At 39.6% G+C, this 21095-nt stretch overlaps 2 protein-coding genes across 5 annotated transcripts in view; one reads left to right on the top strand and one right to left on the bottom strand.

The window, feature by feature from the left end:
- LOC111060672 (gastrula zinc finger protein XlCGF17.1-like) overlaps window positions 1-21095 on the bottom strand; it is a 458016-nt gene that overhangs the window by 235208 nt on the left and 201713 nt on the right. The gene's annotated exons all lie outside the window — the stretch shown is intronic.
- LOC111058490 (proline-rich protein HaeIII subfamily 1) overlaps window positions 1-21095 on the top strand; it is a 176017-nt gene that overhangs the window by 145742 nt on the left and 9180 nt on the right. For all 4 annotated transcript variants that reach the window (XR_005572887.1, XM_039440857.1, XM_039440856.1 and 1 more), the window contains one exon: window positions 9962-10095. Coding sequence is in view for 3 of the 4 variants with exons in the window: in XM_039440857.1 (XP_039296791.1) it covers window positions 9962-10095 (134 nt within the window). In the remaining variant the exon portion in view is untranslated. The remainder of the gene's footprint in view (window positions 1-9961; window positions 10096-21095) is intronic.

The following is a 21095-nucleotide window of genomic DNA, read 5'->3' as shown; positions in this document are numbered from 1 at the left end:
GTACCCCCAGAAGAAGGGAGTTCATTATAGAAAATATAACAAAAAAAAGAAAAATACACTTATAAAAATAAATCTTACAAACAAACAAAAAATGAAGAATAATAAAAAAAAAGCAAGAATGACAAATGATAAGAAAATTCCTTTTCTGTGGAATTTTCAAAAATAATTATAAACCAGATGAAATATAAATTCTCCAAAACCTTCTAAAGAAGGTTTGACTGGAGGAGTCAAGTTTCACATTATATTAAAAAAATAGAAATAGTAATAGTTCATTGATATAATCAATCAGTGATCTCAAAATAATAATTTTTATTCAAAACATATCAAAAGGAAAATGATTGTAAATTTTAAGTAGAAAAAAATTAATTGATACATTGATAATAATTCATTTAATTGTATTGTAGAGCAATATGTAGCAATATTATAATAAAATAATGATAATAATAATAATATTCAATTCAATTTATTTATCCTTTTTACAACATAGTTATTGTACAAAGTAGTTATGAAATAAATAACTTAAAACTAAAACAAAATAACTTAAAATAGCAGGTTAACAAAAACATGGAAAGAAAGGCAAAGCCTGTGCGCAGGGGCCGAGTGTTACAAAAAACTACAGAACCAAAGTGAAAGCATAAAACAAAAATATAAATTATATGTATGAAATTTGTATAATAAAAAATCTCGAGAATACAGACAATTAACAAGAAATAATGAACTTATTTGAGAGAAAAAAAAGAGTTGAGAGGTGAAAATTTACAAGAAATTGAACAAATCAGTAGAGTTATGTGATGTGATCCATTGACTTATTTCGTTAGAAAGACTTCTGGTCAAATTGTTAGAGATAAAATGATCAGGTATTACGTTAACAAGTTTATGGACAATGTAATTGAACTGCCTTCTACAAATAGATAAAACTGTATGATGAGATTCGAAAGTGATGGATGAGGGACGAAGATTGTATGGTGATAAATGGAGATTGAAAAGATTACTATGCTTATTCATGTAGATTATCAAGTTTTTCGTGTGAAGCTGCCTGACAGTCAGCACATTCAGTTCCCTGAAAATATTGTCACTAGGGAAACGTCTGGGCTTTCCAAGAATTGCCTTTAATAAGGTCTTCTGAATAACAATTATCTTATTCAAGTGATTCATGTAGGCAGCGCCCCAAACGATAATCCCATATTGAAGAAAAGACTGGATGTAAGCACAATAAACCAATCTAGAAACGGCTATATTACTCAATTTACTGATAGTGTAGAATTTGTTGATCCAGTGTTCAAGCTTATTACAAGTGACATTGATGTGGACATCCCACCGAAGATGTTGATCAACAGTGACACCCAGATACTTGAAGAATTTTTCTCTACCTAATTTTGGACAACTACAACTGATGAATCTGAAAGGTTACAATCAGGACTATGAACATGAATATGAGTGAGATCAAGCGGAAAACCAACAACATTCGGTGAAAAGGCTGAAAATACACTTTTCTTTGCGTTGAGGGTAAGAGTATGCTCATCTAACCAGGCTTTAACAGTTCTTAATCCAGATTCAGCCCTATTTTTAACCTCTTCCCATGAATTACCAGTAAATATTAAGGTGGTGTTATCTGCAAAAGCAAGTGTCACACAGTTCTCAATATAAAGTTTGATTGAATCATTAATGTAAATGAGAAAAAGGATAGGAGATAGCACTGTGTCCTGTGGGAGACCAAAATCACTCAAAAGTCTAGAACTAGTTTTATTTTCTAAGGTAAGCTTTTGATATCTATCACTCAGGTAACTGGTGAATAATCTAAGGGGTACACCACGAATTCCTAATTTCTCCATCTTGTTCAGTAATTTTGAATGAGGAATGGTGTCAAAGGCCTTAGCTAAATCCAGGAAAATGGCTATTGTTTTCTTTTTATTAGTGAAGTTATTGGCAATTGTTTGAGTTAAGAGAGTTATAGAATCAATTGTATTTTTGTTAGTCTGAAAGCCATACTGCTGTTTATGAATGACCTCGTGTTTGACTAAGTAACCAATTAATCTAGACTTGATTACTTTTTCCATTATTTTTGAGAAACAACTTAACAGGCTGATTGGGCGGTAATTGGTTGGGTCCTTAGGATCCCCCATCTTATGAAGCGGTATAATATTCACTAACTTTAAACTAACAGGGAAGTGCCCTTCTAAAAAACAACGGTTTATTATTACTGTTAATGGTTTAACAATGTGTGGAAGTATAATTTTCAATGTTCTATTGCTTATTTTGTCAATTCCCGGAGCAGAGTTATTGTTGAGAGAGTTAATAATAGCTGATATTTCACTTTCGTTTTTCAATAATATTCATGATAATAATTTAACAAAAGTATATTTTTGTATTAGTATCTGGCCACATTTTAAAAACATAATGATTCTACTACTCAAAAAAAAGTAATTTTATCTATATTCCTAATTTTTTCTCTTCATCTTAAGCATTGAGGAGTTTCTTGAAATAATGTGACTAGCCTTACCCCCACCTTTTAAAATGCAGGATGGGTCTCATGTGGTGGGTGTCCATCCATCGTCCATCATAACAGGAATGGCTCCATCCACCTCCCTTATTGTTATAAATCATGTTCCACCACTAGTGAATCTGTGAAAAGAAGACCTCGCACTCTGTAAGATACTTTGACCTGTTGTTAGGTTTTAGGTTCCTAGACCTCACTCTCCTTGGTCAATCATCTGCATACAATATAACACCTTGACTGTCACATTTTCTTGTCTTGTGACTTGATAATCTATTATAACTGAATAATATCATTGGTTGTTCAAAAAAACTTGGTCACCATGACAGTCCATCTAGATACAAAATAATTTTTGTCATAGTCATTCAATTTGAGCTGTTTTACATCCATGAAATCAAGCCGGTAAACAGCTGATTGCAAAACAAATGAACATTATGATTCTTATTACAGCATACTATACTGTAATAAAATAATATGTTTCTTCACAGTTGAATATTGTAATATTACATTTTTTCTCGATTAAAATCGAATCTTCAATTCGAGATCTATAAAACTTCATAGTAAATATCAGAGTAATCGATATGCGGACAACTTTTAACTGAGAATTTATCATAAATAATTGTGTTGCACATTCCATGGTATCACTGAAACAGAGTTCTATTTCAGAATTAACAGATCATTATAAACAGCATAGAGGATAAATAAATTTGAAATAACAGTTTCGAAATAAAGTTTTATTGAGAACAAATGTAAAATGTAAATTCTAAACTTGTAATTTATAATTTTTTGGAAATTAATATCGATGATGTGTTCATAACGTCACTGTTCTAGGCTTCATTTAAAAGGCAGGTCATTGTTAGCTTCTTCTCTAAAAAAATGGTGGCTGGATATTGAAAGTGTTTTGTGCTCTCTGAATATTTTTCTGTTTAATTGAAATTTATAATGTTTTGATTTGAGATTTGAACAGTTTTATGGTGTTCTAATTTTTCATAATTCTATTTGAGTGTTTACAAGCCTATAGCCATTGTTTTCAACTATATAATTGGATAAGTATTTTAGCTTATAATGATGCTATATGTTTAAGCGTTGTAAGGTGTTGTTCTGTGGATTTGTGTTGTATATAGCCAAAATTCTTATGAAAATTATAAGTTGGTTTGCTCTGAAAACTGGATTTCTTATTCATAAGCAATAGATACATTCATAATTTATCAAGAATTCACCATTTTGGAGCCGATAACTTTCTTTAGGTTAATAGGTGAGAAATGCTATTCAACCTATTTAGGATAAATTGGTAGCACAGCAAATGGTACGCCCTGGTGTGGGACCAAAACTACAAAATATATCCCTGGTTATAAAAAATTATTGGTGGGATAGATATCTTGATAGATTGTGAATGGGAGATGCTGCTGAGTGGGAAATCGGTTTGAGAAAGTTCAGGTTCTAATGAGTAGATATTTTTTACACAGTATCAAGATGGAGAACAATAAAAATAATGAAGTTTTATCCAGTGAAAACATTCAAAACTTAGATGAAGAATCTCAAGATTTAGACCTAACCTTAAACAATGACTCAAACGATAGTGTAGCTGTAAGTGAAAACGTTTCAAATGTAACAATTCATGAGGAAGTAGTAGAAATATCAAATGAAGTATGGTAGGAGCTAAAAATTATCTGAATCTTATAGCGTTCCTAACACAAAAGTTTGATAGACAAGATGCTAGGTTTGATGAGCAAAATGCTAGGTTTGATGAGCAAAATGCTAAAATTGATGAGCAAAATGCTAATATTGATAATTTGAAACAAGATCAAAGTGCTAGGTTTGATGATATGAAGCAAGAATTTGCTAGCATAAGACTAGAGCAGGATAGTACAAAGCAGGAAATGAAAGAGATAAATGATCTTCTTCTTCTGCTTCAATCGTCCGATTGGTTGGCAGCTCTCCATCTTTGTCTGTCCAGAGCCAGCTGTTTTAGTTGGGTATAGCTCTGGACCCCAAGATCCCGGGTTATCAGCTTCAATATTGTAGCCGGGGTCTTCCACGAGCCCGTTGTCCACTGATTGCACCTTCCAGTATTGTTAGCGTGAATTCGCTGTGTCTTATAATATGTCCTATCCAAGAATGCCGTCTGTCCCTAAGAGATTTCAATAGAGTTTTTTGTGTCTCTTCAGCCCTTTGAAATACTTCTTCATTTGTTATTCTATCGGTCCATTTTATTTTCAGCATTCGCCTCCAACACCATACTTCAAATGCATCAATTGCCTTTCCTTTCGCCTTACCGATAGTCCATGTCTCTGAGCCATATAGTGCAATACTCCAGATACAACTCTTTATAAGTCTCTTTCTCAAATCCAAATTCAGACTTTTGGAGGAAAGCACATTCCGTTTATTGATGAAAATGGCCTTGGCTTCTCTTATACAGTGCTTTATGTCTTCTTTCTTTTTAGATAAATGATACATTAAGTAAAAGTCACAAAGAAATAGGTCATCTACAGCAGAAAACTAATGATCTTGAAATATCAATGTTAGATGTAGAAAAATCAATGCGAAACAAAATCATTCAAGTTTCTGTTAGGGTCGATGAGGTTAATGAAAGAGTAAATAAAAATAAGATCATAGTTGAGCAACAAAATATGACACAAGATGCTATCAATGTAGAAAATAATGAAAGTATTAAGCATGTTGAAAAAGAGGTTGTAGAATTAAACGAAAAAGTAGACAGGGAGATCAAGGTATTATCCTCTTTGAAAATAGATTGTCAAGTAAATACAGCTGCTATAACTGAGGTTAGGAAAAACATAAATAAAATTACCATGTCAACACAACCGATGTGTGATCATACTGGTAACAATAGTAACTTCGATAGGTTTGAATTCCAAATGCAAATTGACAAAAAGAATCCCATGCATTTCTTAGTAAACTTGACCGAGTATCTTGAGAGAAATGAAATCACAAACTGTATCAAAATTAAAGGTATTTTGGAAAACAATTTTAATTCAAATTTTGCTCATCGTGATTGGTGGATTCTCATCCGTTTTGATGTGAATAACTTTGAAGAATTTAAAGAGAAATTCATTGCTAGAATGTGGTCAGACGACATTCAGTCATCTAGAAATGATTTGAGATTTGGAAAATATAAGCCAAACTTATCTAAGAATCTTACTGAGTATTATATTTCTCGTTCCAACATTGCTAAGAATCTAATTCCAGCCTTAGATAAAGATACTATTTTTAAGTTTTTGAAAGGTCATTTTGATGAAACCATATCTACAGCTGCTATTATTCGTAACATTAAGACTAGTGATGAGTTCATTTGTTTGTTGAATGAGTTTGACAATACTGATACTTACAAAGTAAACAGACAAACGCCCCGTTATCATAACAATGCTCAAGCTGGAGGTCAAAATAAAACAATAAGTGTTTTCATCAGAGTGAACATAGGGATGATAGAAATAGGTCTCAGAATTCAAATGGTGTAATGTTCCATGATAATAATAAGCAGTATCAAGGAGGTAGGAATTATTTCCAAAATCGAAGGAACCAAAATGGACCAAACAATAATGGTCATAGAGATCAAAATTTTCAGAATAATTTCAGAGATAATAGAAATCATCAACTTGTGAATTCAAATCAATCAAATTCAAATAGACCAGCTAACAACTACCAGTTAGATTTCAGCTTCCCACCGCCAGGTTATATGCCTGCTCAAACTTCAAATCAGATGAATGCAAATCGTCCAAGACAGAATGTTCCTTTAAACTAATAAGGGGACGACGAAATGACAGCCCTGTTCTACCAGATAAGGAAAGGTCAAATTTTGATATAGCCGTAGACATGAATAAAATAAATTTTGAATCTGAAACTTCAAACAGGTTAGAAATAAGAAAGCCAGAATTAATCAGTCAAATTCATGTGCAAGAAAATAGTTGTGAAAATTTGAGTAATGAAGTAATACCTAGTTATCAAGAAAGTCATATTGAAGAATCAAGTGTTAATATAGTACATACTCCAGAAATTCAGGTAGATGAAGCTATGAATAAATCTGAAACTGTTTGTCAAGAAGAACCATAAATGGTAGGTTGTATATTTAATGAACTATTGGAGGAACAAGAGAATACTCCACCTACTGGATATGATTCAGCAGAAATAGAAGTACAAATTTTCAATAAGAAATATCAAATGATTATTGACACTGGCTCTGAGGTAAATGTAATTAATGAGAAACTTGTTGATGAAATGAAGAAAAAAAATCTCAAGTTAAACTTAGTACCAGCTCCTAATGTAAGTATAGTTGTAGCTACTGGTATGAGACATAAAAAGGTAAATAAACAGATTATGTTACAGGTATTTTTTGATAAGTTAGAATTTCCAATAGTTTTTCTCATATAGTTCAAGATTTAAATGTAGATATTTTGGTGGGTTGTGATTTCTTAAAAGATGCTGGAGCAGTTATTGATTTCAATCAAAATATGATATCATTGAAAGATTGTTGTTTTCCATTTATAAAAAAGTATACCTTGAAGTACAATAGACTTTTTCATGTTAACATAGTAAGAGACCAAGAAACGTTTGATACTTTATGGAATCAGCAGATTGATAATTTAAGATTACAGCTAAGCGATGAATCTCCTGAATTGGTAAACAAATTAATTGAAGTATTTGAAAATAACAAAGATATTTTCTCTGATAGTCCTGGATCTGCAAAATATTATTTATGTCAACTTAAAATGAAAGATGATGTGAAATTAGATAAGAAGAGTTATCCGATTCCAGATCAGTATAGAGATCAAGTTAAGAAAGAATTAAAGAAAATGTTAGATCAGAAAATCATTGAACCAGGTAGCTCTGAATATACAAGCCCTACGGTAGTAGTAAAAAAGCCAAATAATGAAATTCGATTATGTTTAGATGGAAGAGAGAGATAAATAAGTACATAATAAAGGATTTTACAGAAACTGAACCAATAGATAACCTACTCATTCGATTCAATAAGTGCAACTACATTAGCAGTTTTGATCTCACTCAAGGTTTCAATTGGGTAAAATTAACTGAAGATAGTGAAAAATATGTAGCTTTCAATTTTTTTGGTCAGACTTATCAATATACACATCTACCATTTGGTTTGAATATTAATGGTTCTGAATTTATCAAGTGCTTGTACAAAATGCTAGGTGAAGAGGTTTGTGAGTTTACTATTGCTTATATTGATGATCTTGCCATTTCTAGTATATCTCTTCAACAACATATCAGTCGAATTGAATTATTATTCAATAAGTTAAGGGAAAGTAATTTGAAGTTGAAACTGAATAAATCGAAATTTATTGCAGATAAGATAAAGTATTTGGGTTTTATTATAAGTAAAAATGGTATTGAAGCAGATGACTCTAAGCTAAATGCTATTCAGAAATTTCCCATTCCTCAAAATTTGAAACAATTGCAGTCATTCATAGGTCTTTGTAATTTTTACAGAAAGTTTCAGAAAAATTATTCATACCTGACAAATCGTTTTAAGCATCTTCTATGCAAGAAAAATAAATTCATTTGGACTGGAAAAGATAATACCTTTCAAGAAATTAAAGATAGGTTCATCGACTGTGTGATCTTGAAACATCCTGATTATAACAAAAATTTCATTCTGGCCACTGATGGCAGTGATGTAGGAATTGCAGCTGAGTTATTTCAGGAAGGTGAAGATAAGGAACACTGTGTCATTGCATATGTTAGCAGAAGCTCAACAAAATCTTAATTGAATTACACAATATGTGAGAAAGAATGTTTAGCTGTATTATTTGACTTAATGGAACTTCAAAATTATTTTGGTAATCAAAAAATAGTTGTCCGTACAGATCATAAAGCTTTGACCTTTTTAAAAAAATGTAAGATAGGACATGGTCGTTTGGGAAGATGGATTCTTGCATTACAGAATTTTAATATTGAGTGAGAATTTGTAGCAGGAAAGGATAACATTGTGCCAGATATCATTTCTAGAACTGATTATGAAGGTAATTTAGAAAATCGAAATTCAAATGAATTCAAAGTATTGTATAACTTTATTTGAGTGTGAACAAGCCCATAGCCATTGTTTTCAACTATATAAATGGATAAGTATTTTAGCTTATAATGATGTTATATGTTTAAGCATTGTAAGGTGTTGTTCTGTGGATTTGTGTTGTATATTGCCAAAATTCTTATGAAAATTATAAGTTGGTTTGCTCTGAAAACTGGATTTCTTATTCATAAGCAATAGATCCATTCATAATTTATCAAGAATTTACCATTTTGGAGCCGATAACTTTCTTTAGGTTAATAGGTGAAAAATGCTATTCAACCTATTTAGGATAAATTGGTAGCACGGCAATATGTTTCCTAGTTCCAAACTTGGAACAGCAAAACTGGAACAAAAACCACCTTTCAGCGCTCTAGGTGGAAGTTTTGCAGACTACAATCAAGAAATTCCTAATTTTGAACTTGTAAACTAGGTTATGTTTATAGAATGCATGTTGTAATGTCAGCACAAGCAGGTGATGTTTTCTGTTTCTCAATTGTTCTTTTCTGAATTATTATGACAAAAAAAGTGTAAATTACTTGGACGTGAATGTCTTTTGCAGTGCCCAAATGAAATATTCTAGTCTCGGCTAACACCTCGACTATGGTGATGTCCACGTTATAATGACATTATTTGATCAACTTTGGTTTTGCTCTCCTTGTCTATCATTCGACAAAGCCGGTGGTACTATCCTTTTCTAGGTCTACAACGATGCCAATTATGTTTTTGACAGTATAGAAATATAATTAATCAATGAAGAGAATCAGCATCACTATTCTTCTATCTTCATCCACTGTCATTATAACGTGGACCTCACTATAGAAACATCATACTTGCCTCCAGAAGGTCCCTTCCCATCCTTGTGACTTGAGATACTATTGGCCTATTATAATTAGGTGGTATGTGAAGAATTGTTTTATGAGCTGTTGAAGGAAAACACGTTCTCCTCTATAATTATTTGTGGAAGATCTTGTTCTTCAATTCGACCTGTTTATGTAAGGATGGTCACCAACGACAGGACATGCATGATGAACATGTGTGTGTACATTATCATACTATGTTGCATCATTGCAGAAAACGGTTATGAACAAAATTTGTTGATGGTTAGGTTTTTATATCTTTGATTTTTTGTTGTTTATTTTTTTTCACTACTCTATTTGAGGTTGAATTTTTTTTGTACGTATCATTAGGCTATAATTTGTAATTTTATAGTGGTTTATTCATTGTATTGATTGTTTGTTACATGTTAGAAGCCTTGCATTGATCCCGAAACATACATTATTAAAATGTGTGTGTTTGCATGATAAACATGCATTTGCACATGTGTGTATCATGCATGTCTGTTTATTCCAGTGTGTACCGAAATTTTCATGTTACCAAAATAATATGCATGCATTTTAATGTATTAATTTTCCTGATTTCAGTTGTCCTATCGATCTCGCCACATTGAATGGAGGAAAACCATTCACTCAAGGAGATATTCAAAGAATTTTCAAAATCTCATTTGATGTAGCTACAGCTATTATAGTTTCTGGAAACTCGTCAGTTACAGCAGAAGGTAATGTCTGTCTATTTTCTTGTGTGCTGATAGATTATTGTTGGTTGGAGGAATCAATTTGATGAGATCAGTGTTTACCAGAGGGTGAGGGAGGGAACAGTACCTATATCTTCCACCTGCAGCTATAGTTATGTTTACGTTATAATGACAGTATTGGATTGACATTGGTATTGATATCCAAGTCCATCATTTGCAGATAGCAGATAGTGCTATCCTCTTCTAGCTCTGCAATGTTGCCAAATCTTTTTCTAACAATGTAGAAATATAAACATATAGAGTATGGCTGCAAAAAGCAGGCTTGGTTGCATGTGCTATACAAATCTCCCAGGTCTTGTAGCTGTCTGGGTGCTGTGCTGATACAAGTCTCTTGGAACTTGGATACCATCTTGCCAGCATCACCTTCTACAAGTTAATCCGTCAATCATGTCAAGTCATGAAAGTTGGGACTGTTCACAGTATGAATGTATCTACTTAAATCCTTCATAGCTCGCTTCTAGAGCGTTTCTGAAGCACTAGAGGCTGTATTTAGAAAAATCTTTGATTTTACAGTTTTTTCACCTTCATTATGAGCCATTATAGGCTCTAATTATAATACAGTACAGAAATGAGAAAAAATATATATATGTAAATATAACTACAATCATATTATTATCAGATCGTACATAATAGATCGTTTCAGCAGATGGATGCAAGTGAGTAAGTTTTTCAGCTTTGACTATGAACAAAATATAGGAAAATAGGTAGTTATAATATAATGGGAATAGATAAGTAAGAATTCAGATAGATTTTGTAATCTAATGTTGAATGCCACTTGGCAATAACAGTACATGAATGAATATAATGGGATAAGACTTTCATTTTTTCCTTATATTCCTTTTCTCTATTCTTTATCAATTCATACAATAAGTACATCATCGAAATGATAGGTAGAGAAAAAGTAAGGTAACCTTGTGCTATCCCTATCCCAAATTTAGATAAGCATCACACATAGTCCGAAATGAGTTGAGTCTTGTAGTTGTTCACTCCACAAAATTTTCATTATCTCCTCCTTCCTTCACTCCTTTACCTGTATGAATATTGTACATCCAGTCACCAGTCAGTCCACACCGCACCGTCCAAACGAATACATGTCACTCTACACTGCCATAGAGGCAATTCAATTGTATTGTTTTATGTTCTATATGCGGTCCTCCAGTGTGAAACACCTCTTTTATTGTGAAACCCACTTCCACTAATAACAATTATAGTGATCATTCAATCAACAGACCATTTTAGGGCCTGTTTCCGAGCTCGGGATCTATCTAAGTTCTAGACCGGCTTTGAACCCTGGAGTCAGAAAATTGACTTTACATGACTAGCCAAGTCGTGTTGGAAAGTTCAAACAAGACAGTTGTGCATATGGCCACTCTTGTTATGATTGATAGATAAATGTGTTTAGTATGTTTCTCAGTTTGATTTTTTGAAGAACGATAGTTATACAAATTTCTGATTCAGTGGACTGTAATTTCAATTGACTTAATATTCAATATATTCTGGCAGAAAAAGACTAATGTATCTATTCATGATGCAATGAAAATCTCTATTATTAAAACTTACCCCGGCTGATGATCTATGCTGTAAGTCAGAGTGATTCTTACCTATAGTTTTGGGTGGTAAAAAGGTAAAGGAAAGAATCAAGGAATAGAGAAATGTAAATAAATCACTTGACCTCTGATGATTTATGATGAAGCCAGGTACTGTAGAGAGTTTTTGAATCATGTATGGAACTCTGCTTCTCACTTTTACTATCAATTCACTACAACTACCAATAAAAAATACTCAAATTTTCACATGTACTTTAGAATAAAGTATTACTCCCTACAATTGGCGACACAAAATTACAATTAATAATTTCCATTAGAAAATACGAACAAATCAACAAATGAGCTGGACTGTCCTATCAAGGGAGGCAGCTTTTTGAACCAACTGAACGAAAAACTACAAGCCAAACAATTAAACAATTATGCACTGGAGTGCGCCAGTAGATGGGGAAGATTGAAAGCTAACTACTCAGCGCCAAACTCCATCAATTCCAAATGGTATCAACATACCCCTGACCCTGTAAAATTAATTTTCAGCCAAAGCTGGGAACACAAAAAAATCCACAAACCCACCCAAAAAAAAACATTCTAGAAAAAACCAACACCAAGAAAAAACAAAGGACCAATGAACAAAATGTGTGAACTACACACACAAAAAGAAAAACTACTTGACAAATACAAGGCTACACGAGCTTACAATGCTCATTGATTTGGCAATGCATACAGTTTTGTAGCCGGCCGCTTATAACGTCCATTAACCAACTGTACTGTAGCCACTCTCAAAACCCCATCTGATCTGGGAAATACCTTCTCAATCAAACCCATTGGCCACTTCAAAGGGGGAAGATTAGGCTGGTCCACTATCACCACCATTCCGACTGTGAGTGATGCTGTATCTTTGCACCACTTCTGTCTGACCTGTAATTTGTGGAGGTACTCCTTTCGCCATCTACTCCAAAAAAGATTGAACCATTTGGCTGACTAACTCGAAACGATTCAAACGATTAATTGAAGATTTTTCGACTATTCGACATCCTGTATAGGAAGATATTTGAGAGGTGTCAATGTCAGAAAATGTGCTGGTGTAAGCGCTAGTGGTTTGTGCGGATCTGAGCTCAATGGACACAGGGGTCTTGAATCCAGCATGGCTTGGATTTGACCGGGTAATTGGACCGGAATTGGAACCCTGTGCTTTATGCTTCATGCTGGGCTCATATGCTAAATTTAGCTAGAGTGTTCAGTAGGCTGCGAGAGGCTGGCTTGATAATCAACCAATAAAAATGCCAGTTCTTGAAGCGGGAGCTACGCTACTTGGGTCACATAGTGACAGAGCAAGGACTCAGGACCGATCCTGAAACAGTGAGAGCTGTAAACGAGTTCCCAACTCTGCAGCGGCTCAGGATGCTCCAGAGTTTTCTAGGATTGGCATCCTGGTATAGGAGGTTTGTCCCGAATTTCTCAGACCTTGCAACCCCATTACACTGGTTGTTGAAGGTAGGAGTGGAGTGGCACTGGGGACCAGAAGAGGAGAGAGCTTTCCAGGAGATAAAGGGGGCCCTCACTAGATCTCCAGTGCTCACGTATCCTCACTTTGAACTTCCGTTCACGCTCCAGACAGATGCCTTGGAGTATGGATTAGGATCTGTGCTTACTCAGGTGGTCGACGGAGAGGAGAAGATCATCGCCTATGCAAGCAGAGGGCTCAAAGGGGCCGAACTGATGTATTCCACCACCGAGAAGGAGTGCCTGGCTGTGATTTTCGCTTTGAGAAAATTCAAGCCGTATATAGAGGGGTACAAGACTATAGTGATCACAGATCACCAGGCTCTAAAGTGGCTTAGAGCTATCCCGAACCCGACAGGAATGCTAGCAAGATGGGCCTTAGAAATGCAGCAGTACAACTTGGTCATCAAATACCGACGAGGAAAGCTGAATGTGGTCCCTGATGCTCTCTCACGAGCGTTGCCAGGAGGCGACGTACTGGCCGATCCACAGGAAGTCCAAAAGGAACCCACAGGAGCGGTGGCCGCCATTGTCATGGAAGATGACAGATGGAGAAGGAGGATGAAGAGCAATCTACCCCATCATCCAGAGAAGTATCCCGACTATATGGTGAGGGGTGAGGCCTTATATCGACATATATGGGCTCATCAGCAACCTCCTGATGCGCCGGAGAGTGATGGCTGGAAGCTGTGTATTCCAAGAGGTGCAAGGGCTGAAATACTTCAACAAAGCCACGATGCACCGACAGCGGGCCATCAAGGAGTGTTCCGGACTTATCACCGGATAGCCTGTTGCTACTACTGGCCAGGCTTTTATTCAGATGTCGCGAAGTATGTGAGGCGCTGCGAGACCTGTATGAAGCATAAAGTGGAGCAGCGGTCTCCATATGGGCAGATGAATAGCCAGAGGAAGGTGGTGCGACCCTGTGAGACTATTAGCACCGATATTGTGGGCCCATTACCTCGCTCGAAGTGAGGGAATAAATACCTGGTGGTATTTCAGGACCAGTTCATGAAGTGGGCGGAAGCTCGGCCGCTAGCTCAGGCAGACAGCAATGCCATAGCACGAGCTTTGAGAGAGCTAGTCGTCACCAAATTCGGGGTGCCGAAGCTGCTAATCTGTGATAATGGAACACAGTATACAAGTAGACTTTTCAAGTCATACTGTAAAGATAATGGCATCACATTATTCTACACTCCACCTTATACACCGAGCTGTAACCCTACGGAGAGGGTTCATAGAGTCCTGAAGACTATGATGCAGCTCTATGTGGGCGAGCACCATGCTGATTTTTCCATGAATACAGCAGTACACGTCGGTACTAAGTATACTCCTGCTTTCCTCAACTTCGGAAGGGAATTGAAAGCACCAGGAGATGCTTGCGGCGAGGAGGGAGGCGATCCCAGATGGAGGCACGAGTTGAGCAGCCCAGCTGAGAAGGCTGCAAGTATTGAAGCATGCGCAGAAACTCGTTTTAGATGATCTAAACGAGGCCTATAATAATACCAGGAGGTATTATAATCTAAGGCGAAGACCGCTGGAACTAAGGACGGGCCAGTTGGTGTATAAGAGGGATTATCATCTCTCATCCGGAGTGAACCAGTTTGTGGCTAAGCTAGCTCCGAAATTTTCTGGGCCCTATGAGGTAGAGAAAATGTTGAGCGCTTCTGTAGTGTTATTAAAAGAAGCTGCCGGTAAAAGGCTGACTGTTCACGTGAAGGATATACAGATCTTGCCACCCCTTCCCAAGGAGGAAGAGGACGAGGATGGAGGAGACGGCGGCGGAATAGGAGCCAGCCGCGACGGCCGAGAGGGCAATGATGGAGGAGCCAGAGCAGAGGAGGACGGTGACGACAGGAGGAATCATGTAAGCCGGGTGACGCTGCCCACTCGGCTGATGGAGTACAAAAGAAGGGTAATTCAACATCAGTAATAAGGTGAGTGGCCAGAAGGAGAAATAGCATCAAATTTGAAGAAAAAATATTTTGAAATATAGTTCACACTTAATTATGGAGTTCAAGATAGTTAATAGCATTGGCACTAGTTGAAACTAGTCGTGATATTGGAGGATGGAAATAATTATTTCTTAGTTGGGAGAAATACATTGATATCAGGCCTATATTTAAAGGTAGCAAAATAATAACAATTTTCCGAGAAAATTGTCCTGGTTAATCAGAGTCAAAATTAAGCTGAGTGGCAACTCAACCATTTCAGTTTATTTATTCAGATAATAAGTCTCTGGACTTTATCTGATAAGTCAGAAAAATCTTGTTACTCTTTTCTTTCATCTCCAGTAAAATCGCCATTTTGTTGTCTTGAAACTCCTAATCCAATTCCCCTTACCAAGCACGGGTTAAAAAGATGGAATTTGTACTATTTTATTTTTCAAGTCGTCAATTGCAGCCTGTGAACTGTATGACGATTTATGTCATTGGAGTAAGTTAGTTGTCAGATTATCCTGAATAATATTATTTATCCATGAGGTTATGGATTAAATATTTATTATGATCATAGAATGAAACCAGCAATAATTGCTTGGGTCCGTGGTAATTAGTAATTACGATGCAGTAAATAACAGGAGTTATTTTTCTGTGGATTATGTTGTAAGTCAATTATGTTGCAATGGATTATTCATAGTAATTGAATAAGTTGAGTTTGATTGGGAGTCATGATGCACTACAATCCTATTTTTGTTGGTTTCAAATATGATTCAATTGCTCCAATATTTTATTGAAAATGAAAAGGACCTGAAGGCCAGTAATAAGTGAAATAAAATCTCCATTATTTCAACTCATTCAATTCCATCTCGGTTTAGAAGATTACTTGAGCTGTATTGGTATTGCAGTAGTCAAAGTTCTATTGTGCTATTGTTCTAATTGTGATTTGGTCACGTTCAGTAGAGGGATCCAAGTTTCTCACGGCCTGTGCTTGTGGACATTTTCAGTGGCTATATTTCATCTTCAATAAATCAATTCTATTAAGGGAATTAATAAGAGAAAATTTTGCCATCGTTTCATATTAGAATGAGCATTAGGAACGGCGTTTATCCTATTCTGTAGTTCTGCCAGTTTAATCTGAATCTCAGTGCTATGTGACTGTTGAGCGGTTGTCGCTTGCAATAAGATAAAATAATCAACTTGTTTTGTCTATTATACAGATTATTCTCATCCGATCTTGCATTTTCCATTTTATTCAAGCCAATAATTCCAGATTATTCCTGTTTTTCTCCGGTTTATTGTTGCTTCTCTGACTCCACTATGTCAGTCTGTTGTTAGCTACCGTTCAGTCAACATCAGGTTACCGGCTATTGTAGAGCAGCTTATTATTATTAGACACTGTGATTCTAGATTATTTCTTTTGAGTCTCTCATCACTGTACTGATATTTCTTCTACTTCTTATACAAACTCTGTTTCATTTCCTATTGCATTTTTCTCTAGTTACTTGTGTTGTATTTTCTTCGAAATCGATAACCGCCATCGTCGGCTTCCTCATTTCTCCAGCGCCATTCATTTCATTTTTATCACCTTCTTTTCGATTTTTCTTCGTCTTTTCTCAATCTACCCTGTGGAAAATGCCATCATTCCGCACCTCGTTCACCAACCAAGTACTCAGCGAGATGGAGTGGCTTTCCTTGACTGAGGAGGGAAGGTTTTCGCCGTTCCAGGCTCTACATACACGGCATGTGGGGCGTTCCCCAGAAGGACTTCGGGAAGTATTGAAAAATATGAGGAGCGACACCCTCCTTGGTTTTTCTCTGATATGGCGAGGAGGCATCACTCTCGCCGTAGTGAACCGGAAGGAAGCACTCACCACCATCCTTGACCCGGGACACCGGACCACCTCTGAAGACTACGATGTGGTCCATGCAGTCATGGCAAAATTTTGCCAAGTTAAAAGACTGCAACGCATCCAGTGATGGGATGTTCAGTGTTTTCAACACGTCCAAGAAGGCCTGACCCACTGGCAAGCCGAGAGGATAATTGGACAGCAGCATCTCCGGCTCCTTCAACATCGAACCCCTCCAGTGGATACCTTGGTGGAAACTGCCTCAAGCAAATTGTTCGAGGTCCTCCCCACCCTGCAAATGGGACGCAACCAAGATGTGGTGGTCACGGTGAATCTGTCTTCTTCCGAGACCCATGCTGGCTCAGACAGAGCTGAGGTGCATCTCCCCTCGACCTCTGCAGCCGCCGGCTCCCTGATGGAGATACCAGAGATACCAGACTTCTCCATTTCTCCGGCATATGGAACTCTCGAGGAGGTTGTGCAACCCACAACTCCTCCCTGCACCTCAACACGGCCGACAACCCCGACTCTCCCCACCCCATGCTGGATTCAGGAGAGGGTCCTCACAGAGGCTTGGGGAGCAGCCTCTGCCGGACCACGCGGACCTCCTGAGAGTGCTGGTGGGCTACCAGCCTCCTGTAGTCAACCGCCGACAACCCGCCCAACCACCACCGCCCATCCTGGAGTGCCTGAAATAATGGAACTTTGAGGATGAGGAGGAAGGGACTCCGCTTCCGCCACCTATCCGCCTGACTACTGCCGACCACGGACGAGGCCTTGCCCTTAGGCCATTGGGGACCGGCCTTCGGTCAAGAAGGTGACCCACCAATCCTTCCACCCTGGAATGTGCCCTCGCTCCGGGCGCCCGAGGATCAGGGTATGACTTCCCAATGGATGTCGGGCTTGGGTAAAGTCCTAAGCATCCCTCGGCGAAGTTTGGCAGTGCGCAAGCACGACCGTGCAGGGCACAGGCCCAGCAAATGCAGTGCGCAAGCATGGCCGCACAGGGCTCAAGCCCGGCAAATGCAGTGCGCAAGCACGGCGAAGTTTGGCAGTGCACAAGCACGGCCGCACAGGGCACAAGCCTGGCAAATGCAGTGTGCAAGCACAGCAAAGATTGGCAGTGCGTAAGCACGACCGTGCAGGGTGCAAGCCTGGCAAATGCAGTGCGCAAGCACGGCGAAGTTTGGCAGTGCACAAGCACAGCCTCACAGGGCGCAAGCACGGCAAATGCAGTGTGCAAGCACAGCAAAATTTGGCAGGGCGCAGGCACGGCCGCGCAGGGTGCAAACCCAGCAAATGCAGTGCACAAGCATGGCAAAGTTTGGCAGTTTGACAACATGGCACGCAGTGTGAAAACACAGCATGCAGTGCAAAAGCATTGTACGCAGTGCGCGAGCATGGCACGCAGTGCATGAGCACACCATGCAGTGTGCTAGCACGGCATGCAGTGTGAGAGCACAGCACGCAGTGCGCAAGCACGCCACGCAGTGCGAGAGCACAGCACGCAGTGCGCAAGCACGGCACACAGAGCGCAAGCATGACATGCAGGGCGAAAGCCCGGCCCGCAGGGTGAAAGCCCGGCAAAGATAGTGCACAAGCTTGATTACAGAAGTGTGGAAACACTGCAGCCAGATTGCTAGCTCGTCCGAATGTTGTGTGCAAACATTACACATCAATCAGTGTGTGTCTGGATTGTCATTATGCGGACGCACACCTTTGCGGTGCGGAAGCACCACAGCAGTGTGAAAACACGGCACGCAATGCAAAAGCACGTCACGCAGTGCGCAAGCACAGCACACAGAGCGCAAGCACGGCACGCAGTGCGCAAGCATGGCATGCAGTGCGCGAGCACGGCACACAGTGCATGAGCACGGCTCGCAGGGCGAAAGCCCGGCTTTGTGTTCTGTGTTACCCTTTATCCTGCAGTGCAGAAGCATGGCGTCCTTTAGCAGTGCGGAAGCATGGCGACTCTTGCAGTGTGAAAGCACGGCATCCCCTTTGCAGTGCAAAAGCACGGCGTCTCCCTGCAGTGCGGAATCACGGCGTATCTATATCCTGCAGTGCGAAGCACGGCATCCTTTAGCAGTGCAGAAGCATGACGACTCTTGCAGTGCAAAAGCATGGCGTCTTCTTTGCAGTGCAAAAGCACAGTGCCTCCCTGCAGTGCGGAAGCATAGCATCTCTATATCCTGCAGTGCGGAAGCACAGCGTCCTTTGGCAGTGCGGGAGCACGGCGTCCCCTTTGCAGTGCGAAAGCACAGCATCTCCTTGCAGTGCAGAAGCACGGCGACTCTATCCTGCAGTGCAGAAGCACGGCATCCTTTAGCAGTGCAGAAGCACGGCGGCTCTAGCAGTGTGAAAACACGGCGTCTCCCCGCATTGTGGAAGCATGACATCTCTATATCCTGCAGTGCGGCAGCATGGTCTCCTTTAGCAGTGTGGAAGCACGGCGATTCTTGCAGTGCGGAAGCACGGCGTTCCTTTTCAGCTTAAGAGTTTAGCGTCTCCTTGCAGTGCAGAAGCACGGAGACTCTATCCTGCAGTGCAGAAGCACGGAGACTCTATCCTGCAGTGTGGAAGCATGGCATCCTTTGGCAGTGTGGAAGCATGGCGACTCTTGCAGTGCCAAAGCACTCCGTCCCCTTTGCAATGCGAAAGCACGGCATCTCCCTGCAGTGCGGAAGCATGGCGTCTCTATATCCTGCAGTGTGGAAGCACGGCATCCTTTAGCAGTGCAGAAGCACAGCGACTCTTGCAGTGTGAAAGCACGGCATCCCCTTCGTAGTGCGGAAGCAGGGCGCCTCCCTGCAGTGCGGATGCACAGTGTCTCTATATCCTGCAGTGCAGAAGCATGGCGTCCTTTGGCAGTGTGGAAGCACGGCAACTCTTGCAGTGCAAAAGCACTGCATCCTCTTTGCAGTGCAAAAGCACAGCATCTACTTGCAGTGTGGAAGCACAGTGACTCTATCCTGCAGTGCGGAAGCACGGCGTCCTTTAGCAGTGCGAAATCATGGCGACTCTTGCAGTGCGAAAGCACAGCGTCCCCTTTGCAGTGCAAAAGCACAGCATCTCCTTACAGTGCGAAAGCACAGCATCCCCTTTGCAGTGCGAGAGCACGGCGTCTCCACGCAGTGCGGAAGCATGGTGCAGAAGCATGACGACGCACTGTCACTGGTTGGCGAGGAGCCAACCTGGCACCCATTTATTGCTCAGTCTTCTATGACCGGTGGAGAGGTGGTAGAATGTACTCAGTGTCTTGGGACATTCTGTCAGCCATGTACCCTTTCCATCCTCACCCCCCCTTCCTTCCCATTTCTTTCCCCCCCTTCCCCTTAGTAGGAACAGTGTGTCACAATGTATATCGTAACTAATGAAGGGAATTGAGTTTAGGTCTTGTTATAAGACGCTCAGTTTCTCTGATGGAATCACAGAGGTCAACGAGCAGCCTAGCCATTGGGCTACCGCTCAGCGGTGATGCGCATCCTTACTCCCCTCCATTTTGGCCACTGAGGATGGCTCATAAAAGGCTGGTAGGCAGTCAGTCTGGTTCGGGTGTCCAGTGCAAGCGGTTGACAGAGAGAGTGAAGGAAGCAGCGCGCAGCTAGCAACATAGTACATCTCGTGCTTTGAGTGTACTCCGAATCCTTTGACGACCGATCAAAGGTGGTTAATCTCAGACACTGGGAGCTCTGCAGTTTGACACATACTTGGACGAGTGTTGTTCGACTTTTTCAACAAGTTTGGGCTTCAACCTGCCTGTTAAAACCAGCAGCGACATGCCAGGTTTTGGTTAAAACCTGATCTTGGTACATTATTGCTGGAACCTCGAATCGCAAGAGGACCACAAGAAAGGCTAGGAAAAGCCTTTCCGACAACTCCGAGAGCGATCCGGGCCCCAGGAAGACACCCGGTGCCCGAGGATTAGGACTTAGCGATCAGAAGAGAAGTCCAGTGCGCAGGCTCCCACAGCTTGCCGATTCACTCCGGAATCGCAAGAGGACCTCGAGAAAGGCTAGGGAAAGCCTTTGCGAGAACTCCAAGCTCGATCCGGACCCTAGGAAGACACCCGGTGCCCGAGGACTAGGACTTAGTGATCAGAAGAGAAGTCCGGTGCACGGGCTCCCGCA

Source organism: Nilaparvata lugens, chromosome 14 (assembly GCF_014356525.2).
Source record: "Nilaparvata lugens isolate BPH chromosome 14, ASM1435652v1, whole genome shotgun sequence".
NCBI classification, from domain to species: domain Eukaryota; kingdom Metazoa; phylum Arthropoda; class Insecta; order Hemiptera; family Delphacidae; genus Nilaparvata; species Nilaparvata lugens.
Note: the sequence above shows the minus strand (reverse complement) of the source record. Positions and strands in the feature narration are given on the sequence as shown.